Source organism: Scyliorhinus canicula, chromosome 5 (genome assembly GCF_902713615.1).
Source record: "Scyliorhinus canicula chromosome 5, sScyCan1.1, whole genome shotgun sequence".
In the NCBI taxonomy this organism is placed as follows: Eukaryota; Metazoa; Chordata; class Chondrichthyes; order Carcharhiniformes; family Scyliorhinidae; genus Scyliorhinus; species Scyliorhinus canicula.
The window spans coordinates 204,916,961-204,943,745 of record NC_052150.1 but is presented as its reverse complement, the minus strand read 5'-3'; the positions used below and the strand labels follow the sequence as shown (position 1 = coordinate 204,943,745).

The following is a 26,785-nucleotide window of genomic DNA, read 5'->3' as shown; positions in this document are numbered from 1 at the left end:
TTTCCTCCGACACAAAGGTAAAAGAGGAGGCTACAACCTACTGTCAAACAATAATATATTCATAAGAAGTCCGATTTTCTGACACATTGCAGTTTATGGGAAATTGCTGTGAGCTAATTGGCTGCCGTGTTTCCTACATTACAATAGTGATGACACTTCAAAAAGGTGCTTTTTAAAAAGAATCCCTACAGTGCAGAAGGAGGCTATTCGGGCCATCGAGTCTGCACCGACCCTCTGAAAGAGCACCAGTCCTAATCCCCACCCTATCTCTGTAGCCCCACCTAACCTTTGGAAACTATGGGACAATTTAGCATGGCCAATCCACCAAACCTGCACATCTTTGGACTGTGGGAGGAAACTGAGCACTGGAACTAAACCCATGAAGACACGCGGAGAATGTGCAGACTCCGCACAGTCACCTAAATTTAATTAATAATCTTTATTGTCACAAGTAGGCTTACATAAACACTGCAATGAAGTTACTGTGAAAAGACCCTAGTTGCCACATTCCGGCACCTGTTCGAGCACACCGAGGGAGAATTCAAAATGTCCAAATTACCTAACAGCACGTCTTTCAGGACTTGTGGGAGGAAACCAGAACACCCGGAGGAAACCCACGCACACATGGGGAGAATGTGCAGACAGTGACCCAAGCCAGGAATCAAACCTGGGACCCTGGAGCTGTGAAGTAACAGTGCTATCCACTGTGCTACCATGCTGCCCACACTGAGGCCGGAATTGGACCGGGCCTCTGGTGTTGTGAGGAAGCAGTGCTAACTTACTATGCAACTGTGCCGCCCCAACTTCATTGGTTGTAAAACACCTCGAGATGTTGGATAATCTTGAAAGGAACTATCTAAATGCATTTTTTAACAAAAGATTCTTTGTGCTCCTAAGCTTTCTAACAATCTATTCCAAAGAGTCAAGTATTAAGTAGTGACTGCTTAAAATATGGTAGCTTGTAATATTTACAAGTTTCCATTTGGTCTAATAATTGCCATTCCCTTATTCAAGGGATAGAACATTTCCACATTGCGAAAAACGTTAGGTCAGTTTAAAAACCATTAAAAACTTTTCCTAGTCTTTTTCCATCCTATTAAAACATGTTTACCTCAACAAGTTTTCATACCTCATCACTTTAATACCCAGTGTTAACCCACCTCCTCTTACCTTCTTCAATGCCACCATCTTGTTTTGTAAATATATAACATGCAATAAGCTCATATGAAGTTTGATAAAAAGAGTTGGAATGAATCGATTTTATCTTCAAGCTATACATATAATTAATTTTTAAAATTATATAATCGAAGAAATTTGGTGTGAGACTGCTATTCCAACTCCATTTAACACAACGTAAGAAATAGGTGCAGCAGTAGGCTATGCAGTCCTCAAGCCTGCTTCACAATTCAATTGATCTTTTACCTTATATTCAACCTTCCTGCACTATCCTTATATCCCTCTATTTTCTCAGTATTCAAATATCTGTATTTTCTGTTGACCCATCCTTCAACAAAAAGATATGCGAATTCCCTAGATGACAATATTTAATTTGGCATCAACTTAGACTTTAGGTGCGGCATATGGTACAGTGGTTAGAACTGGGACTGCAGCGCTGAGGACCTCCATTCGCATCCCGGCCCTGGATCACTGTCCGTGTGGAGTTTGCACATTCTCCCCATGTCTGCGTGGCCCCACACATACAAACACCTTCGCCCAGGGTGAATCTAACTATAAGTTGTACAGAAACATTAAATTAAACCCACTTAACAATATACCTTATTTCTAATGTTTACCAATACAAACATGTCCCTCAAAACTACCTTTGTTCTCTTATCTTCCACTATTGCATAAACTACGCCTTAAGCCCTTGGCCCGAAGGGCGTGACTTTCAGCCCCAAGTCAAAGCTCATAATGTCGATTGTACATGTTCTGAAGTTTGTTTCAACTTTGTTTGGTGCAGATCACATGTCGATTGGCTCATTGGTCTAGGGCAGGGGTGGGCAAACTACGGCCCGCGGGCCGCATGCGGCCCGCCAAAGGTCTTTATGCGGCCCACCAAAATCAAGTCATAAAAAAAAAATAAGGTTAATGGGGGGGGGCTGTTGGGTTACTGGTATAGGGTGGATACGTTGACTTGAGTAGGGTGATCATTGCTCGGCACAACATGTGTTTCATGTGAAGTTTCTATTTAAAATATTAATTAATAAAAATTAATTGCTTTTTTTTCTTTAAACTGAGTTACTTTGTTTTTCAAATAAATGTGTTTCATGTAAAGTTTCTACTTTAAAATATTATTTAATAAAAATTAATTGCTTTTTTTTCTTTAAAAACCTTTTATTTTGGCTATTTTAAATATTAATTATTTTACTTAATATACTATGCGGCCCTTTAAAATTGTGAATTTCTGAATGTGGCCCTTGCACGGAAATGTTTGCCCACCCCTGGTATTCCATTGCCATAAAATGTGAGAGTTCCCGGTTTCAAATCCCGAATGAGTCCTGCATCGCAGTTTATAGGGTGGCATGGTAGTACAGTGGTTAGCACAGTTGCTTCACAGCTCCAGCGGCCCAAGTTTGATTCCCAACTTGGGTCACTGTGCAGAGTCTGTATTCTCCCGTGTCTGTGCAAGTTTCCTCCGGGTGCTCCGGTTTCCTCCCACAGTCCAAAGATGTGCAGGTTAGGTAAATTGGCCATGCTAAATTGCCCTTGGGTGTCCACAAAGGCAAGGTGGGGTTACTGGGTTACGGGGATGGGGTAAAGTGGTGGGTTTAAGTGGGGTGCATGTTCCAAGGGCCGGTGCAGACTCGATAGGCCGAATGGTCTCCTTCTGCACTGTAAATGCTATGACGATGATAGCTCTGAGAATGTCAGTCTGTTCAACTTTCTTGCAAGGGACAGACATATTTCCTGGGACTCTCAAACAAATAACCCACGAAGATGCAATAAATCTTGTTTCAGCATTTAAAAATCATACCAGATAGAGGACTGGACTATTTCAAAACATAGGCCACAGTGGGCAAGTAAAGCAGAATCCTCCCCTAAAGGGCATCTGTGAGCCGGGTTTTTACAGTTACCATTACTGACACTAGTTTTTAATTATAGGTTTATTTCCACCAGTAATTTCATGGCCACCATTACAGATACTATTCTAATTATAGGTTTATTTAATGAACTGAATATAGTTCCATAACTACGGTGGTGAGATTTAAACTCGAGTCTCTGCATCATTTGTCCAGACTTCTAATTTGGCAGTCCCTTGGAGTAGAGGATGACTCGAATCCACCCTAAAAAGGAGTTCTCAGGCGAGTGTGGAGTTCACTGCTCAACCTACGGTTTTTGTCACAGGTGGGGCAGGCAGCGATTGGAGGAACAGGTGGGTGGGGTTCCCGGGTTGCCAAGCATTCCTTTCACTGTCGGCAGTTAGCTTCAACTTGCTCTCGGCGCTGGAACTCTAGCTGTTCAGCTCTTTCCCGAATGCTTTTCCTCCACTTCCAGGTTTCAGTGGGGATGTTGCACTTTTTAAAGGAGGCTTTAAGGGTGCCTTTGAAGCGTCTCTTCGGTCCTCATGAGGCTCGCCTGCGGGTCGAAGCTCCAAGTAGAATGCTTATTTAGGGAGTCTAGCATCAGGCATGCAGATGTGGCCTACCCACCAGCAGAGCTGATAGAGCGGATCAATACTTCAATGTTAGGGATGTTGGCCTGAGCAAGAACACGGATGTTGATGCGCCTCTCCTGCCAATGGATTTCCAGGATCGTGCTGGTGGTACTTCTCCAGGGTTTTGAGGTGCCTACTATATATATAGTTCACATCTCTGAGCCATATAGGAAAGCGGTTATCACTACTGTGCGAGGTCCTTTTCCGCAAACACACACTTCCGCAGGCAACCCATGACTGCGTGGCACACTGAAGAGTATTAAATCTCATTGTCCATGTCTGCCTTTGTTGACAGGAGGTTCCCAAGGTATGGAGAGTGGTGCACTTCGTTCAAGATCTTATTGAAGTGGGCCCAAGGCAGAGGCATCTGTATTGTATTTATGTTCAATACATATTATTTTCTACCACATTAATAATGTATAAATCCTAGTTAACATGGAGTATAGCAATTGCAAAAGCATAATGGGATTTAGTTAGCTGACTTGGCACATTCTTGCAGAGGGTCAGTTCACATGGACACACATTCAGAGGTGGCTGAATGCTCTCTGTGGTACCAGTCAGCAACAAGCTTGAGATATGGGAATCTCAGTTGTGGTGTATCAAGGAGGCCCAAGGGCAGTTGATACAGAGGCCGGAAAACATCTTGAGTAAGTGTCTATTTGTCCATGAGTGGATCACGCAGTTCCATGCTGCCTAATAACAAATTCCATTGGATTTAGCACACCGATGTATGTCATCTATAATCATTATGACTGGGTTGCGTCCAGCCTAGATGGACTGAGTAACTGTTTGAAACTTTATAAATATCGATGATTCCCTTTCTTTGTTGGAGAGGTATCTGGTTTTGCCCAGAGGCTTCCTTCCCACCGGTGTAACAACAATAAACTCATTGACATTTGGAGCAGACCGGAATGTTGAGTGATTCTTTCGGATTAATCCCCGCGAACAATCTTGTCATGGATTTTGATAACCAGGGCTCAATGCTGTGTGGTGTGGGAAGGTTGGTAGAGGACCTTTTGTCTTACAGATGTTTAGTGTAAGGCCCATGCTCTCGTGTGCCTCGGTGAAGATGGTAACGATGACTTTGAACAAATGTTCCATCCCAACTCATTGCCATTGTTTTTCTTCCCTCTTCCCCTAGAACTACCCACTGAATTTTCATCTTCCCTTTCCTTCACTGACTCAACTACCCCTTAATCCACTATCCGCTTCCTTGCCACTCTCTCTCGGGGCAACTGCTTAAAAGTCAGAGCTCTTTTTACCTCCTCCCCTCTTCTTAATAATGTCACAGCTTTGAACCCTTGCATGTAGTCGAAACTCAAACTTTGAGGCCGAAATCCAAGGCAAACTAAAACCCTTGCATGTAGTCCAAACTAAAATTATTTCGAGGAGCAGAAAGGGAATTTTGGGGAAAGTCCAGCAAACTAGATAAAGTTAGCTTAAAATAGCAATGCTTCCAGAAAGAAGCCAGGGACCCAGGTTAGATTCCCAGCTTGGGTAACTGTCTATGTGGAGTCTGCACGTTCTCCCAGTGTCTGCGTGGGTTTCCTCCGGGTGCTCCGGTTTCCTCCCACAAGTCCTGAAAGATGTGCTTGTTGGGTGAATTTGACATTCTGAATTTCCCCCCCGAACAGGCTCTGGAGTGTGGCGACTAGGGGCTTTTCACAGTAACTTCATTGCAGTGTTAATGTCAGCCTACTTGTGACACTAGTAAAAATTATTTACCATTTAAGCTCTCTCCCAGTGTCTGTGCCTAACTGGAGTCTTTCTAGTTTTTTCTATTTTTATTTCATATTTGTAGCATCCATAATATTTTGCTTTTGTGCTATCCTGCCCATCAACCTCATGTTTATAGTTCTAATGTATCTAACCCAATTATGAATTCACTTCCCTCAACTTATCAACAAGGCTATATGTATGAGGTTCCGAACTGTGAATCAAACTGACTAATTAACACACTCTTCGGTAAACCTCCATTACTTTTTTAGACAAAAAAATTGTAATCCTGTGTCACGATGAATTAAAAGGCTCTTTAATGTATATAGCTGAACTCAACTTAGGTTGATGTCAATAAACAACATTCTTCACTAACTGGACAAATAATGAGAAATTGTTCCAAAACAAGGCAGCATCAAGAACCGAGAGCACAGGTACAAAATAAGCGGCAAAAGGAATAACAGTGATGTGAGAATGGTTGGAGTCTGGAACAATCTTCCCGAGAAGATGGTGGAGGCAGGTTAGATCAATACTTGCTATCTGAAATTAGAGAATGTGTATGGTCACGGGGCAATGGCAGGGGAATGGGACAAGGTAGAATGCACTTTAAGAGCCAGGGCAGACTCGATGGGCTGAATGGCCTCCTGCTGCACTGTAACAATTCTGGGATACTGCCAAATTTCAAACGCATGCATCCTTCCACACCCTAAGCATGTTTGAAGATATTGCCACTGCAGTAAGAATTCAGAGACTATTGCATTAAATATTTGCCGAGAAAAGACTCAATTGTGATTTCATGTGAAACGAATAAAGATAGAACATTTGAACTGTATTTATTTATGCACAGTATAATAAATAGCCAAATTGATAACTTCAAATGTGATTCGGCTCTATCTATCCATTAGAATAGCACAGGCTGAAGATTGCTGAAGGGTACCTAACATGAGTCTCTTATTTATATAAATGATAAGGTTTTCAGTATGATGTTTTTCTTGATATTGCTCCCACACACAAACTATTCTCTTGGGTCTTCACATGGAAAGAAACAACCAGTCAACATCAGGTCAGCTAATGTAATATTCATGGACAACAGTACATGTTGAAGACTGTTGGGATTTTGTCTTGCACTACACTGTGGCTGGGTCCAAATGACTAAACATCAATCTTACTTGTGCATGAGCAGAGTTCTGTATATAGTCAATAAAGACCATCTTCCAAAGAAAAGCAGGTCAGTGTTGCTCTTCATTTCTTTAACTCTCTCCTATTTAGCAACTGTCTGGCTCTAATCCAAAATTCAACTGGCAAATTAATTACAAATATCCGATTAAAATATATATGTTTATGGTATTGCGCAGTAATATTTTATGGTAATCTTCACCTCTCCAAGAAAGAGCTGAAACTGCAGCCAGTGTGCTGTGACAAGCTGGGTCAGGCTGGGTCTCGTCATGAGCAAAGACCATGTAATATTCACAGCCACTTGCTGAGTAACCCCAACTGCTGCTGAATTGTCAGCCATGGTTCTGTAACAGATGAACACAAAAGATTTTCACTTGTGTTCCGGCAGTATGGCAAGTTGTTAGTGACCTCTGCTGGTTGACATACAAATCTACAGGGCCAGCACAAAGTGTATGTTGGAAACTGCACCAGAAGTCACATCATAAATGGAGGTTCTATGATGACAGTACTTCAATCACACAGCACAAGAGTTGCAAAATGTAATGACAAAAACATATTTCTGCAACGGTAAAATCGTGATATTATTATTTAGTATCCAGAAATTATCACCAAATTTGAAAAACAACCTTCAATTATGGAGTAGCACAGAAGGAAGCCATTCGGCTCATTGTACCCTTGCTAGCTCTTTGAGAGCGTTATTCACCAAGTCAAACTCCCTGATCTTTCCCCAAAGCTCCTGATTATTGATTCATTGATTTATTCATGGTTTCAGATGCAAATTGAAAACATAGCTAAAAAGAGTGAAATTATTAAAAATACCTTGATTGTGAGAATACAGCCACTGTTTTAGATAATCAATCAACTACTGAACTCGTGTCTTGTCTGTGGAAATTTAGACATTGTTTCAGTGAATGTTTCATGTGGTGAATTCACTATTGTATTTCAGTGCATTTAGAAATAAGAATGTATCAACTAATTAGTTACAGCAAGGTCTATGGCCAGCAGTAGCGTGAGAAACCCATTTTCACGAGATGCTGAACAAACTTGACCAGTCAATCTTACGTTATGGCCAATATTTGATTAATAAATTATCCTCGAAGTAACAGACATCCATTTGAACAATTCAGGAGGTCTCAGCTGAGAATTAGAAACCAATGAGAGTAAATGAGGGATCAGACTATAGATAAGGGTTCCCTTAAAAGAAAGACCTCGTGGTTGAGGTTTTGTTCCTGAATTCCTGCCGTACCTAATTCTTGATTCATTTGTTTGAAGTAATTCCTTTATGCTGCAATGTTTAATGCTTTTCTTTGCCATGTATTTGACCAGTTAATATATTGTTTGAAATTTTGTTTCTAAGTTTTGATTCGGTTCTTATACAAATGTATTAAAGTGAATACTTAGTAATAACGTTGTATTTTCTACACCTCCAATCAACCGGACAATCGATTCTTATTAGAAGGTAAAAGGAGAGTCCTGACAGCCCCGCAGTGGTTTCCTTTTCAAATATTTATCCAATTCTCTCTCTAAAGTTATTACTGAATCTCCTTCAAGTTGTAGTGCCCATTTATTGCAAAAGTCTGGATAGGCATTCTTATTGCAGTGCTAGAATAACACCAGCACCTCAAATTTTGTAGAATACAGTGTTTACTAATGTCATTCCAAGTTATAGAAATAGTTTATTCAGAGCATAATAATTCACTGAGATTTAGCATAACTTCCTTCTTCTTTATTGTTGTACCTCAATTTATAATTCAAAAGATCCTAAATACCTTATAATGGCCTTCTCAACACGTCCTTACACCTTCAATAACTTACGTGCATACATTCTCACGTATCAATATTTCTGCATCCAATTCATAATTTCACTATTTTCTGCAACCATTTTCCCCAATCCACAATCTTCCCATCAGGAACTAGTTGAACAACTGCTGTAGTTATCAATAAGGAGATCAACCAACAATATATGCCGAACAAATTGAACTCCCCTCCCCCGTTCTAAATGGAACACCAAATATGCTTGCAGCACTCCATCTATTGGTGGAAATGGATATTGACATGGCATACAATTAAGTAACAAATTCTGACCATTTGCCTGAAAGAACATTTAATTTAAAAAAAACAATTTTGGTGAAAACAATGCACTGTTCCATGAAAGTAGTGTTTCTTCCACCTCAGAATGTGGTACAGGTAAAGGGTCTTAAAACTAACAACCCCAGGACCAAGTCCATGCCAGATTTTGGATCTTGCCTGTTTTCGAGTCGGGTGGTTCAGATCAAGTGAAGGGTCACTCAGAGCGCAGGAAAAGACAGGCACACAAAACCAATAATTAGTCAGCACACCACCGCAACATCTAGCCCAACAATCTAAAGTTATTTTACTCATGAAATAAAAACAAAAAGTGATGCATCGCAGCTTAAAAAATTGCCCAGTTTTGGGCATTGCAGATTTTCAGATAGTCGGATTTGAGACACCGTACCTATAATGTGCTTCAATTATTAAAAAAAAGTCAATTTCTGGTCAATGAGAACTTCAGTACGCAAGTGATTTCCAAACGGAATAATAATTAAATAAACCCGTTCATCTCCCATGATGTTATTCATGCCGAGCCACAGGTTGCGTTACAGTGTGATATCTTAAGTGTGACAGGAAGCAAGTGTGTCAAAGAAAGCATTTGCCACATGGTACACTTATAACACCTCTCAGAATATAATTTATATTAGAAAAATGAAGTGGCCTGATCATGAGCTATGGTCAAAATATCCTACAATTCTTAATTAGGCATTCTGTTCACAGCATATCACAAGCAAAAAGGTTCAAAATATAGCTGCAAAATTGACAATTACTGCAAAATGTTTTCAACGGCATTGTTTATTCTCAATGTTGTGGATATCGTAATAAACACTGCTGCTTTTGTAGTACATCCAACAACTACCACCCCCTCGATTTTTTTAATCATGTGGCTGGAGTTTTTCTCCTTCATTGGAGCTTGCCCTGATCCATCAGTCAATTGGGTTCTGTTATTTTGCAGGGCTTCAATATTCACTTCCTGTGAGGATATCTGCTGCTGCAGCTCCACAGTTTTCTTCTACTGTGATGCAACCACCATCATTCCAGCCACAAAAGGTGATGAATGTTTCATTGCGATATTGCATTTTATATAAGTTCATTATCCTAACCCTTCAGTTATTGAATAGTTACTTACGTAGAAGTAATAAACCTCCCATCAATGAAATGCAGGAATATAAATAAGGAAGATAAAATTCCCAAAGATCTGCAGGAGTAAAGAAAACAGGGAATAAACATTTTTGGTAAAATGCAATTCCTTCAAATTCTCTAGTCAAATAAGCTTTCTGGAAATTACAATAAACAGACACCATGATAAAATTTAAGTTAAAATCCCAAATAAACAATGAGCACATTGTTACAAGCTTTTACTCAAAATGTAATTCCTTCTTCAGGCTGAATTTTAAAATCATTTAGAGATGACAACATTGTATTATTTCATAGAATTTCAAAACCAGGTATTATAATAGTTTGAAGTAAACATTATTTGTACTTATTTATTTTATAGTATAAACTTAATGTATATGCTACGTCAGGCAGCTTTTAGAGTTCACATGAGTCATAAGTCACATTAGCTTTGTTTTTGACTCTTTATGCCAGCTCTTGAATTCCTAAATAAGGGGCCGGATTTTTAGGGAGTCAGGGAGACTCCGTCGAGGTAAGTAAATGGCAGCAAGGTCCAAATTCCAGTATTCCCAACCCCACACCTACAGGGTTTCTGTTTTGCACCAGAGGAGGTTAACGGTTGGTGCAGATCATGAATTGCTGATAACGAGTCAAGAATGCATAACGAGGCTTGCTGTGAGCCCAGGTATCCAGTACACTGATGGATCCACTGCAGCCCAGGAAAAATATTGCTTGATTGATGGTGCTGGTTTTCTGATCTTTAGCACAGTGTTTATTTACACATAATTGAGATTTCAAGTACTTACCGTTTCTGCTATGAAACCTTAAAGCGTCTGGATGATTGACACTTTTATTGGGCTGACGGGAAAAAAGTTGTTTTTGAAGAGAATGATTTTTTTAAAGCTTTTAAAAAAATATAAATATGCTATTGCCATTCTAGGATTCATTGGTTCGATTCAGAGAGTTTATGGTGGGTCAATGTGCATAGAAATGCCATAGGCTGGCATATCGCATATATGGGGCCACAGGTTTGTGTGGGAGCATGAAGTGGCATGGAATAATGTGGGGGATGAGGTGGGATGTGCAGGTAGAGGAGGAGAGAGTGCTGTAGGGCTGTTGCTGGTTATTATAACTGGAACAAAATCCCACAGCACTGAGGCAGTCCTTTTAAACAGCACACCTCGGCACTGAGGCTGCCTTCGACCTCTTTTGGGGACAGCAGGATCAAATCCTATCAGCACCTCTACAGGAGTATAAAAATCATACAATACCCATTCTATTTTGCATAAGCACCAAAGCAAGGATCTATTTAAGAAAGCAGTCTTTGATTCCATATATTCCATTTCTTCTACCCTACTTTCAAATCTTCTCATGGCTTATCCAACCCTGCACCTCTTTGAACATCCCTCCCAGCTGCAACCTGTGCTCCTGAATTCCCTCCTGAGAACATAATTCTTTCTCACCGTACTCAATCCTGTCAAAAACATTTCCTAAACCCCTCAACCAGGGCTTTGTATCTCTCCCATCATTACATGCTCAGCGGAATGCGTGCACTTGGTAGTATTCCAGTATATGAGTGCTGCAGAATCTTAAGTATGTCGCAAACATCAGCAATATGCCTCAATAAGAGGATCAGCAATAGTTAATTTCCACTGTCACTGAGATCTCAGTACAACCTGGTCACAACTATGCAAAATAACAATGGTCTCTGATTCCAGAAATTCGCTTCAAAATGTAATATGCCAGGATATGAATACGCAAAAATTACTATATTAAATAAGGGAAAATTGGCTTAAATCAGGGATATAATACTTAATTGATTTGACTGAATAATCTCTGAATATCTGTAGTTCTGTATACTGCACAACCTGCTCCAATAACATATGGCTTATGCATTGTTCCGCCACAAGAAGAAATTGGCAAGGAAATTCATTTTTCTAAGTGCAGCTTTGCCTGCAAGGTGCAGCTTCATCTTTTTCTGCAAATTGTTCAGGCATTCCCATGATTAGCCTGTTTATAAAAGCTGGTATGTGGGGAAATGTACTGTGAGTAAACCCAAGATACATGTACAGTTCTTGTTTAAAAGATGATCTTTGGGTCTTCTTGGCATGCACTGAATGGTCGCACATGCACAGTTAGTGTTTTTTTTACATCCATTAGGCTGTGAATCGCCCTGTGTGTCTGCAAAGTGAAACTGCAGATCAAGTGACCTGAGGCAGAGTGCCATCGCAGATTGCAACGCCCAAGGAGCATTCCACAGGAGGAAGGGAACCAATCCCAAAACTAAAGTTGTCCCAAACCAGTGAGTGGGGCAAAAAGAGGTCCCATTTGGCTGTCCAGGTAAGGGACAAAGTTGGAGATCGGGAACAGATCCTGAAAGGAACGAACAGAAAAATTGGTTCCAAATGAAAGAAAGAGCTGTAGAGAGCAGACATGAAGGAAAGCAGGCTTATGAGAAGCCCGGACCATTCTAGAGGACAGTGTTGGCTTTCTGCAGATCTTTGAAGTAGTGGTGTTCTGCTTGGTACATCCAAAGATCTTAAAGTGTGCTTGGAAGGTGAAGCTCAAGTCTATGCGGAGATCGAGAGGAAGGAAATCTCTAGACGAGATTGAAACCCTGGAGATGGATCCGTGCTGAAGTCAGATGAGTAAGAACAATATTTAGAGACAGTTTCAGGGACAGCTCTTCAAACGTTGAGATTAGAAACCTTTGTAAGAGTTTCAGTGAGACCAATTGGCTCGTGGTGTGATAGCATCTGGTGGGTTGTCGAGAAATCCATGGAATCTGCTTGGGTTGCATCTGTCATTCATTTGGAATGTGGTGTTTTGATCACACTTTGCCTGTTAATTCACATGCACCACATATTTACTCTGAATATAAGGATATTAGCTAGCTAGGATAAATTGTTTTAACTTTCTGAATTTGCATATGTCTGTAAAGATAGTGAGGGGTGAAGGAACAGTGAGTGTTTGAATAATTTCCTTGCGTTTGCCATCATATCTTTCCAGTCTTTTTGCCTTGTGTAATATAGTTAATTTTTCTAGTTTAATAAGCATTTTATTCTGTGTGTTAAAAATTTATCAGCAGACTCCTGTGAATTTGTTCAGTAACTTTCCTCCACAATTTGTTTCCAAACAAGTTAGGATCTATCAAGCCACTCTGGAAGCTGACTTGTCCAGCATGATCGGCTGGGATTGTAACTGTAGAAAGAGAATAACACCATAAATGCATAATTGCATTTTAAAATCATCAATCAAAATTTCTAATAGTTTTCCAGGTCACTTACCATACAAAGATTCCATGCTGGCAGCGTCGTTATCAATCAGAGCAGAAGCCACCCAGACAATTCCCAAAATAAGAAGCCCGAGAAGAATAAGCATAACTAAAGTCTCCAGAATTCGTGCCTTAATACCCTGAAACAGAAAATAGGCACATGCACTGAAATCTTATTGTAGTTTACATGGCTGAAAAAAAAGGAACTATGAAACTAATAGCCTGTTTGGACAAATGTGGAAGACATGGAATCCGTAAGTATTATAATTAAAAATTATATGATTTTGATGCCATATGTGCACACCACAAGTATAATGCTCTGTATATAAAACATGCTGAGCCAGATTATAATACAGAATAAATCCAAGCCACAATATCATCAGTGCAAGATTTAAAATTTTAAACTTGGTCTGTGCCTGTTGTATATGAGAGTCAGGCATTCTCTATCAAAGAAAGGACAATGTAAATCCAATAGGCCAAAGGCGTTTTCAAATTCAGGGTTTTTTTCACTTTCAGGTGCGCAGTAAGTAGGGCTCAAACGGAGAACATTCTCCAATTAAAACAAGCACAAATCTTGGCAGCAAATGGAAAGTGGGCTGTATTTCAAACTCATGAATGCCTCACCACTACAAGAACATGCACTTTTAATCCTTACTTTGTGGAACAATTATAGAGCATAAAGATAAATTAATTAACTCTGCATAGATTTCAGTCAAGTATTTGACAAGGTCCCACATGGCAGGCTGGTCAGAAAAGAGATCTCGTGGGATACAGGGGAAAGTGTTAGGTTAGATTCAAAATTGGCTCAGTGACAGGAAACAACACGCAATGGTCGATAGATATTCCTGCAAATGTAAACCGATTTCCACTTGTGTTCAACAAGGCTGTCTTCAGGCCCTTGCTGTTTGTTTTATATATTAATGATTTAATCGTAATATGGATGGCATGATTGGGAAATTTGCAGATTATATAAAAATTGGTCTTGTGGTTGATAGTTACTAACTGGCTAGCTGTCGACTCCAGTATGATATTAATGGTTTGGTTGAGTGGGCACAGAAATGGCAAATGAAATTTAATTTGGAAAAGTTTGAGGAATGCATTTGGAGGGGGAGGGGCAAGCAAAGCAATGGAATACTCAATGAACGGGAAGATATTGAGAGGGGTGGAGGAAGTGAGACCTTGAAATCATGTCCACAGGTCCTTGAAGGTAGCAGGACAGGTAGGCAAGGTGGTCAAGAAAGCAAATAGAATGCTTTTATTGAACGAGGTATTGACTCGGAAAGCAGGGATGTAATGACGGAACTATATAAAGCACTGTTTAGGACACAGCTGGAATTATGTGTCACCACATTATAAGAAGGACATAATTGCTCTGGAGCGAGTGCAGAGAAGATTTACAAGAATTCTGCCAAGGTTCGAAAATTGGAATCATCAGGAGAGATTGGATCGGCTCGGGTTGTTTCCTTAGAAAATGGCAGCTGAGGGGTGACCTAATAGAGGTGCACAAACTTATTAGGGATCTAGATGGGGTAGACTGGAAAGACTTGTTTCCCCTTGCTGAGGGGTCAATTACGAGCGGGAGTACATTTAAGGTCATTGGTAGAAGGATCAGAGGGGACATGAGGAAAACCATATTCATCCAGTTGGTGTCTGAGGCTGAATGCTCAACTCATTTAAGCATCTACATCTGAAGTGCTGTAACCTGCATGGCTATGGACCATGTGCTGGAAAAGTCGGATTTAAATGAGCGGCTAGTTCCTTTTGTTTTACTTTTTTGGCCAGCACTGACGCAATGTGCTGAACGGCCTCTTTCTGCACCATAACCTCTCTCTGGTTCTGTGGTTCTAAGTTTTCAGTTGAAGTAGCACAAGGATTTGTCTCTATAGTAGTCTTTTTTTGTTAAATATTCCACAGTTCAGTGCTGTTTCAATATGTGTTAGCTTTGACAAAGAGTCATCGGACTCAAAACGTTAGCTCTTTTCTCTCCCTACAGATGTTGCCAGACTTGCTGAGATTTTCCAGCATTTTCCCTTTCGTGTGTTAAAATATGTTTTGTAAGTAAAAGCTTGCCTAAAAGTGGTTGGTGCCCCAAGAAAGATCCATGTTGTATTTTAGATTAGTCAGCAGATAAAAACTACTTGGTGCAGGATGGGCAGTTGCTTCGCGCAGATTCCAAACAACAGCTAATTCGTGAGCAGTGTTTGGTTCTTCAGTAAAGTACCTAGCACATTGGTGCTGACAAATTATTTTGATATTTACTATTCTTTGAATAATGGCTTGTAAAATGAGGACAGCAACAAAGGAATGTTAGCGTTTAAATGGAGTTTGTTTATTTTTATCCATATTTTTATAATATGACATGAACAAATGCTCTACAGATGCTCTACAGATTGATCGTACCAAGTATCGCTCATGGTGATACCATTTGCCAAATATGGCAGGTTCTCATCCCTGAAGGACATTACGTGAACCAGTTTATTTCTTACTACAATTCGGCAGTTTCATGATAGGCTTCCTGGTTGAGGCTTCCTGGTTTATCTCACAAATTACCAGAATTATTAATTCAATTTCACAATGGAATTTGAGCTCATGGTGTACAAATTGCTATTCCACCAACATTCTTTGCACAGTAGAACTAAGAGCGTATTCATCAGCATACAAGGGCAAAACATTATTGTACTTGAAATGAATATTCCAACTTGAATTATCAGGTGGAACCAAAGGCGAACACAACGAAGCACTGTACAAGTAAACAGCACTGATGTAAAACAGATCACACAGAGTTATAGTTTACACATGAAATAAATTTGCTGTACACCAATTTGTTAATTCAAACAAACTCCGAGATATTATGTTTGTTGCCTGTCTGAACCGATCAGGACTAACATGCATTATATTTTCACCCGCTGCCTTATAATTACCAAATGCAACAACCATATTTCAGCACAAGGGACCTCAAATCCATTCTCAATCTCCAATTCAAACATAGTACATATCAAAAGATTAATCAACATTGATGGCTGGACTGCATTTTTCACACAATTAGTTTTACAATTTCAATATCACTCATCAGTTAACAATATATTAAATGAGAAGTAATAACAGAAAGACCTATGTTCGCATTAGTATGAAAAAGTAATTACAACAGTAACCGATGGTGATCAAGTCTTCGAGAAAGAAAATCCCTAAATGACAATATACAATAGCTCTATAAAACAAGTGTTAACAATATTGTCAAAAAACATCAGTGCATTCCATCCATGATGTAAGCACATCACACAACACCGTGCATGCTGATATTTCTTCACTCAGATGATGGTGAACCTGTGGATTTCAGAGGGCTTTGAGGCCAAATCACAAAGTATTCAAGAAAGAGATTAATTTTTTAGATTTGAATGGTATCAAGGGGTATAGGAAGAAAGCTGAAATATGGCATTGCGATTGGAGGATCAGCCACGATCATATTAAATAGTGAAACCAAAGAGAAAATGCTGGAAAATCTCAGCAGGGCTGGCAGCAGCTGTAGGGAGAAAAGAGCTAACGTTACTGCTGAGATTTTCCAGCATTTTCTTTTTGGTTTCAGCGTGAAGCGGGATCAAATGGCCGAATGGCTTACTCCCCTTCATAGTTTCTATCATGGCTAGTTTCTACCATGGATGCACATGCTTTGGATCTAATTTTGGTACAAACACGAAACTGGAGGGGATTTCTCCAATTTGAGGTTCTGTCTTTTACAAAAAAAAAACAATTCACAAACTGAAAAAAATTGCAGGACCTTAGTACGATAAAAACAAATTGATGCAGTTAATCAAATTGGTCACAATCAATCTTTGAGGGTTGGTCTTTCTTCAAAGATAAACAGTGATGCTTTCATGTTCTTCCTCCCAAAATTTCCTATTCCCATGATAAAACACTGACCGCTGATCTGCTACCAAGGTGAATTTTCACTCTTTAAAGGTTAAATGTTTTAATTTTTTCATGCCTGCTTTCCAAAAACCTTACTATTTTTTGTATTATTTCAAGCTATTATTACACTACATATATTATACTCTTCCCTCTTTGTTTCCATGGCAGATGTTGGCTGCACTCACTATATCACTCTAAAACTTTTCACAGAATCTTCCAGTGCAGAAGGCGGCTATTCAGTCCATGGAGTTTGCACCGACCCTCTGAAAGAGCACTCTACCTAATTCCACTCCCCCGTCCTATTCCTGTAACCCGACACACTGGTCATGGCCAATTCAGCTAACCTGCACATCTTTGGACTGTGGGAGGAAAGCGGAGCACCCAGAGGAAACCCACGCAGACACGGGGAGAACGTGCAGACTCCACACAGTCACCCAAGGCCAGAATTGAACGTGGATTCCTGCCGCTATAAGGCAGCAGTGCTAACCACTGTGCCGCCCTCCATTTTCCTCCTTTGTCTAATCCCCCCACCCAAATGACAATCAGATGGGACATTCTGGGGTATGACACAGAGGTACAACAGCTCAGAGGGCACACATCAGGTGAGCCACTTTTGGGAGGTGTGTCCTGATGTACACAGTCTGAACATAAAACTTCAGGTGTACAGACTGCATGAGAAAATATATTTTCTCCCAGATAAGAACATAATCTCTCCCATTGGTGCTCCATGAAAAATTATAAATTTTGACAGATACAAATTTGCCAAGTATCAAATTGCAAAATGAAAGATGCTGTTGCCTAATGTACTTCAAATCTCTGAAGTCATTCGCAATCATTTATAGTCTGTCCATATAAAATAGAATGCTGGCTTCAGCTTTCAAATTAAAATTAAGGAAACACTAAATAGGAGAAGTCAGGCATGGTTAGTCTTGGTTTCACTGCATGTCAAAATCAATTTGGGCATTCCAGAACACCCAAGGTATACAGAAACATACAATCCATAACTTGAGAATGATGTGAATAAACTTGTCATGACTCGACAAAATGAGGAATGGCCAATGACAGATAAGCAGCTTGAAAATGTTGAGCAATGCAGTTTGTTCTCCTAATGCAGATAACACCCAAATGACTGTATACAATAGCTCTAAAACAAGTGCTAATAATATTGTCAAAAACCATCAATGTCATTCAATTAAATACTCTTATTCTCAAAACCATCCTGTCTTCAGCACATTATTTCCTCTGATTTATACACCCTCAGAGACACTGCTGACTGTAAATTACTCAAAGTGGAGAGAGAGCTTTTACTGCCACCATTAATCAGCCACAGATAAATACACGGGAGTAAAACTCAGCCAATTGCCCAGCTCTCCATTAACTGCTGTAATCTGGAGTTGGAAGGTCCCAAGAGGAAGCCTCCTATCAGTTCATCGCTCACATGTACTTTAGTTAAAGACACACCAGATGTCAAGCTTACTTATTAGTCTATCCTTCAACCAAAGCAGTGTTGCACTGTGTCAAAGATGAAAAGCAGACTGCTACTGTTCATATTAAAACATTAGATCGGTGAATGACACTTTGATGACATTTTTCCGAATGAAGCTTTCACACAAAAAGTTAAATCTCTTTTACTTTAATAACATGAAATGTATATGAATATAAATACACTTGAAAAAAATGCAGGGGGTGGGAAAGAGCTGGCCGCCAGGCAACTGTTCTGAATTAATAGTGGATTTTGTTAACAATACAGAGTTGATCGTCTTACAATAGTCTACCGTTGTAATAAATGAAAGAAAAAGCAACATGACTAAAATTAACCTTGGTTAGATTTAATATGTAATTTATAATTTAATGCAAATTATGAGTGCAATCAATATAATTTCTTCCAGAATGATTTAAAATCAATTGCTTGAAATATCCATGGAACAAAATAATCTTGAATTTAAACAACAACGGCAATTGGCAGTGCTAAATCAGCTAATCCAGGTAAAATCTAATACTTTGATTCATATTTTAATCACCTGAAAAGCTGAAGGAGCAGATTGGCAGGTCTTTAAAAAATGATGAAAATTGTAATGTAATTGAGACAAAGTGGCATTTCAACATGCCACGCTAGATGCAACTTAATACATTACATAAGGAAATTATATTGTAATTAATACAATTATGTAAGGAAACCAAGGTACAAGGCCCAAATATCTGCACTGCAATACACAATCGAGGTTGGCTAGATAAGATGAAAAGGAACTAATGGGTTGATGATGCAAGGCTTGTATTTTAAAAGCCTGAAGAAGGCAGGCATAGTCCCACCAGACAAGGAATAGAGTGACATATCAAAATATGGAAACTCTACACGATCAGTGGCCAGGCCGCAATCAAACACAGGTTCCTCGGTGATGTGAGGCAGCCTTTTGCCGGTTAATAAATTTTCAATAACTTCATTCAATTTTCAAGCCAGCTTGCATTGAAATTCTCTTCCTTCCTTGAAATTTTCCCTTCATAGCAAGTCCTACTACAGTAGTTTGTTTCCTCTCATGATGTGTCCAGTCTCTCTCTTTTACGAATTATGTCCGAATGATTTTGTGGATTTCACTTTCATTCAAACGTTCATTACTGCTGTCACTGGTTTATCTACTTGTGACCCTTCTCTATGCTTGCTGCAAGTGGCTTCTCATCTGTAAATCCAGCTATTATCATTGGCTCTTCCTTCCGATCGTAACAGCAGTTTCTGTTCAAAAATCTCTTCAATGATTACTTCTGCATAAACATTGAAGGGACTGGTGATAAACAACACCCTTGTCGAACCCCTCTCCTAACTGCACATTGCTCAATTTCCCCATTGACTCTTTCCACTGTTGGTAATGGTCCCATGTACAAATTTCTTATGAGTTGTCTATCTCTCCAATCTATTACAATGTCTTTCGGTACTATCAAAGGTTGAATTCAGTAAACCCATTTAAATGCTTCTCCAAATTTTATAAAACAAACACATACTTCCATCCAAACTCGAAACTGCATTCACTCATTAACCTGATAAAACCGAGGGGGCACAGTGGTGCAATGGTTAGCACTACTTCCTCAGGGCACCGAAGACCCGGGTTTGTTCCATGCCCTGGGCCAGTGTTTGCACATTTTCCCCGTGTCTGCGTGGGTCTCACCCCCACAGCCCGAAGATGTGGAGGGTAGGTGGATTGGCAACACTAAATTGCCCCTTAATTGGAGAAAAATAACCCTGATAAAACCGGCGAGTCCTCCCTCGAATCCACACTGGTTATCTCCAGTATAGTTCTGCAGCTTCCCCCCAATCTCTATTACAATTCTCAACACAACTTTAGCTTTAGATGCACAGACATTAAATTAAGACAACTTGTACCAAAGTCAGGTCATCAGCACACCTTTGGCTTCTTCCTTAGAGTGATCATTGCACAGCTTAGTACACAAGAACATATGAATTAAGAGGAGTAGGCAACTTGGCTCCTCGAGCACGCGCCATCATTCAATGAGATCATGGCTGATCGGATTGTAACTTCAACTCCATATTTTTTCTTACTGCCGATAACCTTTCATCCCCTTGCTCATCAAAAATTCAACTAATTCTGCCTTAAAGATAGTAAAAGACTGCACCTCAACTACCTTTTGAGGATGAGAATTCCAAAGCCTTTCAAGTCCTTGGTAAAATATTCTCCTCATTACCGTGACCCCTCGTTATATATTCTCCCAAACGAGGGAACATGCTTTCCATGTCCACCTCCCAGAAGAGGAAGCATCCTTTCCACGTGCACCTGGTCAAGTTCCCTCAGGATCTAATAATAATAATAATCTTTATTATTGACACAAGTAGGTTTACATTAACACTGCAATGAAGTTACTTTGAAAATCCCCTAGTCGTCACACTCCGGCGCCTGTTCGGGTACACCGAGAGAGAATTCAGAATGTCCTAACAAGCACGTCTTTCGGGACTTGTGGGAGGAAACCGGAACGCCCGGAGGAAACACATGCAGTCACGGGGAGAACGTGCAAACTCGGCACAGACAGTGACCCTGCCAGGAATCGAACCTTGGACCCTGGTGCTGTGAAGCAACTGTGCAAACCACTGTGCTACAGTGCCGCCCTGGATCTTAGAACTTTCAATCAAGTTGCCTCTTACTCACTCCAGCAGATGCAAGCCCAGACTTTCCACGCAAGATAACCTGCCCATTCTAGATATTAAGCTGCTTAACCAACTGTTTCACATCTTTATTTAAATAAGGAGACCAGTACAATACACTGATGCCCTGGACAACTGAAGCATAACTTTTCTACTCTGCAATACCCTACAATATCATATTAGCTGTTCTGCAAACTAATCTTTTGCAATTCATGAATATGACACTCCGATCCATCTGCATCTCAAAGCTCTGCAATCTCTCATCATTAAGATAACATGCTTCTTTTTTATCCATCCTGCCAAAATGGGCAACCTCAAGTTTTCATACATTATACTCTCGTGTGCCAAATCTATGCCCACTCACCTAATCTATCTAAATCCTTTTGAAGCCTCATGTCCTTTTCAGAACTTACTTTCCTACCAATCTTTCACATTATAAGTAAATTTAGCAACTATACCATTGGGCCCTTCACCAAAATTATTCATATAAATCATGAGGCGTCGAGGCCCTGGCACTGATCCCTGCTGCAAACCATTCGTCACATCCTGCCAACCAGAAAAACAACCAATTTATGTCAACTGTTTCCTGTTAGCTAGCCAGACTTCAAAGAACTCAAATAAATTGGCTAAACATTATTTTTCTTTCACAGAACCATGTTCACTCTGTCTCACTTTGAAATTATCAAAGTGCCCTGTTATAACATCTTTAATAATAGCTTCAAGTATTTTCCCTGACAGATGTTAAGCTAACTGGCCTATAGTTTCCTGCTTTCTGTCTCCCACTCTTTTGGAATAATGGTGTATATATAATAATGTAACATTAGATAATTTCCAATCAAATTAAATTTTAACCGAATCTAATGAATTTAGGAAAATTAAAACTAACACATCAACTATCTCACTGGACATTTATTTTAAGGCCACAGGATGAAATCAATCCAGAACCCAGTGACTTGTCAACCTGCAACTCCAACAATTTGCAAATAATAAGTACCACCTCCTTGCTGATTGCCATTTTCTTGAGTTCCTCCCTCCCTTCCAATTGGGCAGCACGGTACCACAATGGTTAGCACAGTTGCTTCACCGTTCCAGGGTCCCAGGTTCGATTCCCGGCTTGGGTTACTGTCTGTGCGGAGTCTGCATGTTCTCCCCATGTCTGCGTGGGTTTTCTCCGGGTGCTCCGGTTTCCTCCCACAGTCCAAAGATGTGCAGGTTAGGTGGATTGACTATGCTAAATTGACCTTTGTGTCCAAAAAAAACGGTTCGGTAGGGTTACAAGGATAGGGGGGAGGCATGGAGATAGGGTGGAGGTAGGGGCTTGGGTGGGGTGCTCTTTCCAAGAGCTGGTGCAGACTCGATGGGCTGAATGGCCTCCTTCTGCACTGTAAATTCTATGATTCCTGATTTACAGCTAACTCTGGGATATTGCCGTTGTCCTCTTCAGTAAAAACCGATACAAAATAGCTATTCAATTCATCTGCCATTGCCCTTTTTCCCCATTATTTACTTCCCAGACTTACTTTCTACAGAAACAAACAATGCTCACTTTGTTTTTAAAATATCTAGAGAAACACTTACTATCCAAGCTTTATATTTCCTGAAAGTTTTCTCACACGTTAATTTTTCCCTCCTTATTAATCTTGTAGCCGTTCTTTGCGGTTTTAAATTCTGTCCTAACTTCTGACCTGCCACCCATCTGTGCAACTATATGCTTTGTCTTTAACTGTGATACTGTCTTTAATTTTTTTAAATTTACCACAGATGGTGGGTCCTCCCTTTTTCTTTCTCATTGGATTACATCTTTTGAGTAGTTTTAAATACCCCATTAAATGTCTACGACTGCATCTATTTTGAACTATCCCTAAATCTAAATTGCCAATTTACTTTCATTCGCTCTTCTTTCATACCCTAATAATTGCCACTTTTAAAGCTCAATGTACTTCTATTAGACCCACTTGTCTTTCCCTCAAATTAAACATCAAGTTCAATATTATGATCACTGCTACGTACAGGCAGCTTCACTACAAGATCATCAATTAATCACATCTCACTGCAGAATACCAGATTGAGCACACTCTGTTCCCTGGTTGGCACCAGAACATGCTAATCAAAGAAATAATCCCAAATATATTCAATGAATTTGTCATCTGCTCTACCTTCATCCATTTGATTATTGTAGTCGATATGTAGATTTAAAAACCCCATGATTATTGTCATGCCTTTCCGACAAGCTCCCTTCATTTAATCCTTACAACCACTCCTACTGTGTGCTTAGTTAGGGGCCCTGAAAACCACTCCCACAAGTGATTTTTTGCCTTGATCATTCCTCATCTCTACCCAAACTGTTTCTATCGCGTAGTTTCCTGAACTTAGGTCATCCATAGAATCTCTAGTGCAGAACAAGGCCATTCGGACCATCAAGTCTGCACTAACCCTCCTAAAGAGCACTCTGCCTAGGCACACTCCCCCACACTATCCCCATAACCCCGCACATTGCTCATGGCCAAATACCAATCCACCTAACCTGCAAGCCTTTGGACTGTGGGAGGAAACGGGAGCACCATGAGGAAACCTACACAGACATGGGGAGAACGTGCAGTCACCCAAGGCCGGTATGGAACCCTGATCCTGGCACTGAGGCAGTAGTGCTTACCCCTGTGCCACCACGGTTAATTTGCCTTTGTGTTCCTGATGGTGGAGCATCAGTTGGTTTATTTGAAACAGGACTTGAAAATGCTAAGTAGGTGACCAACATTGAAAACTGATCCAGATAAAACAATTAAAATTAAACTGGTAGCATGCAAAATTATATCCCAGGGATGTCCAAGCATTGCAATCATGGCACAGCTGCAACATGTTAACTCAAGGCACACTGCACACAAAATTAATATTTACATGCAATACCCAATAAAAACTGGAAATTACTGCCTCAATCATATCAATAGCCATTAATTCTGCCTCACATTTAGCAGCCCTACTACATGCAAACGTATCGTACTCCCATTTAAGGAATATATACATAAAATATGTCTATATCATCGGCGAGCACCCGTTAACGTGTATGATTATCCACCTAAGAAACTCTGTGTTACAGGTCATAGGTTTTGTGGGTTCTTGCATGGCTGATGAGCCACATTTTCAACAGCACACTTGGTGAATATTTCTGGGAGGTGGGGTCGGTCCTTGGACTTGATATGCTCGTATTCCTTTCTCGAGACTCCTTTTCTGGACACTCTCTTGCAGTCTGGTGTCCTCAAAGAATTGTGTCTCTTCAATCAGGTTCCTCCAAGTAGGTCTCTCTCTTCTGAGCAAGGGTCTCCCTGGCATTGACATCTATGTTGCATTTCTTGCGGTAAGCCATCAGGGTGTCTTTGAAACGCTTCCTTTGTCCTTCCTCATGTTCGGAAGCCTTCCTTGACCTTAGCAATGAAGAGTTGCTTTGGCAGTCAAGATTTTGGCATCCTAAGCATATGCCAGCCCAACAGCGTTGGTTTCGGATGATCACGACCTCTATGCTGATCATTTTGGTTCCTTCAATGACAGTAATGGTAGTACGCATGCCCTCCCAGCTGATGGGGAGAAACTCTCAGACAGCGTTGATGGTACCTCTCCAGGGCCTTTACTTACATGCAATATCCATGCACCTGCACGTGAGGTGGCACCAGTATGTAGCTCAGGTTTGAGCCATATATAAAAGAGTAGGGAGGATGAGCACCTTGTACACAAGGATCTTGGTGTCAGCACAGATGTCGCGATCGCCAAAGGCTCTTGTCCTTAGGCATCTGAATGAGGCACTTGAAGATTGTAAACGACGTTGGATCTCGGCATCAATGTCAGCCTTAGAGGAGAGGTGGCTCCCCAGGTATAGGAAATGTTCCACATTTGGTAGAGTTTCTCTTTTGACCTTGAAGAGAGAGGCCGGATCTTGCCCTGGGGTGGGTTGGCAAAGCACTTCAGTTTTCTTGAGGCTGAGACTGATCACGTATGCTCCCGCAAAGTAATACATCAGGGAAGGAAATCAAAATTGATTTGTTTTTAAATGAGACCCTTGCTTAAATTGCATCATTATTGATCCCCAAACAATACAATCAATTACTTTGAAGTTGCTATCACGTCAGTGAACACAGCAAGGTCCCACAAATTACAAATATGATAAACTTGTTAACCTGTGATTTTTAAAATCTTGACCGTTTCTACTCCTCCAATTGTGCTGGGCGATCTTTCACAGGCAAAACACATGCTAGTTTACCGTCTCATTCTAAAGGTGGTACAAACCAAGAGTCAACATTTTCACTTGCTCTCAAATACCTCATCTTTGGCCCTTACTCTGCACAACACCTCCGCTACCAACAACTTGCTGAACCAACCTTCACTTGTTCATTTCTAGAAATGCAATCGCCATTTCCCACCTTTTTTTCCTATTGTAATACTCCACTGGCTTCAGTCTCTCATGTCAGAGTCAGTGATATACTTGGGACAAGGCTAGTTGTGCTATCCACTACCAGATTGACACATCAAAAAGCTCCATACCTCTCTGAAGCCATGTGATAATTGCCTTTACGGCACTGCATGTGGGCCACAAATATTTCCGCCAGCCCAACTCCCTGCCAATCACAATATCAAGCCCTCCTCCAATGCAGCGACTTGCTCTCTTAGACTTCAACCCTATGAAGCAGGCTTCCCACCCAAAGGTTCTCCAGCCTGTCAATCAGGCTGCCTGTGGGCAGGAATTGAGAAGAGCACCTTCAATGTAATAAGGCGTCTATAAAATTAAGTGTAACATCACATAAAAAAATATGTAAAGCAGTCTGACAACTAACAGCACTGACCCGTTCTCACCCTCCCAAACCAGCACACAACTTGGCTTCAGGCTAAAACCCAAGCCTTGGTCCAATAACAGTGGTCTTGGAAGAGGATGGCCACAAACTGCAGGGAATGGCTGACTATACGGGTGACACCAAGTGCGAGTATGAGGTCCCATTACCTTGCAGCAAGAAAAGTCTGCCATACCAGGCATAGCTACCTGGGAAATGACTGAGGTTCAGCACAAAATCTGTGACAGAGCTTTTCCATTTTCTTTAGGAAAACGTCCAGAAAACATAACAAATGCATTGCACTGCCTGTGGGCTGAGTAAATTCAGCCCGTTTTTAGTCAGGCTTGTTTCAGGCTGGTACTGCAGAAATAAAGAAAAAAAGACTTTCATTTATAAAGCGTCTCTCATGACCACCAGAATTCTCCAAGTGCTTTATAGCCGATGAGTGCTTTTTAAGTGGAACCGCTGATGTAATGTAGAAAACGCAACAGCTAATTTTGCACACAGCAAACTCTCACAAATGGAAAGATGACAACCAGACAATCTTAGTGATGTTGATTGAAGAATAGATATTGACCAGAACACCAAGGATAACTCCCCTGCTTTTCTTTGAAATACTGCCATGAGTACTTTTACATCCACTTGAAAAGGCATTCACGGCCTCGATTTTGTGCCTCATTTGAAAGATATGCAACATGAATTAATTTATTATGGTTAGAAATGGAGAGGTTGAGGTAAAGGTCATAGATTCACCGATTTGCACATGATGTTATATTTGGATTATCGACCCTAAATGGCACAACAGCACACCATATCCACAAATGTCAGTGAACACTTTTTTAAAAAACTTTCACAAACCTACACAAGTCAGTCAGACATCAACAGGAGGGACATTTGGGTTTCTCACA

At 40.4% G+C, this 26,785-nt stretch overlaps 1 protein-coding gene across 4 annotated transcripts in view; it reads right to left on the bottom strand.

Moving 5' to 3' along the window:
* Positions 1-26,785, bottom strand: part of lmbr1 (limb development membrane protein 1) — a 211,626-nt gene that overhangs the window by 94,225 nt on the left and 90,616 nt on the right. For all 4 annotated transcript variants that reach the window (XM_038798384.1, XM_038798387.1, XM_038798385.1 and 1 more), the window contains 2 exons: positions 13,024-13,150; positions 9,750-9,818 (listed from right to left, as the gene is read on the bottom strand). In XM_038798384.1, the coding sequence (XP_038654312.1) occupies positions 9,750-9,818; positions 13,024-13,150 (196 nt within the window). The remainder of the gene's footprint in view (positions 1-9,749; positions 9,819-13,023; positions 13,151-26,785) is intronic.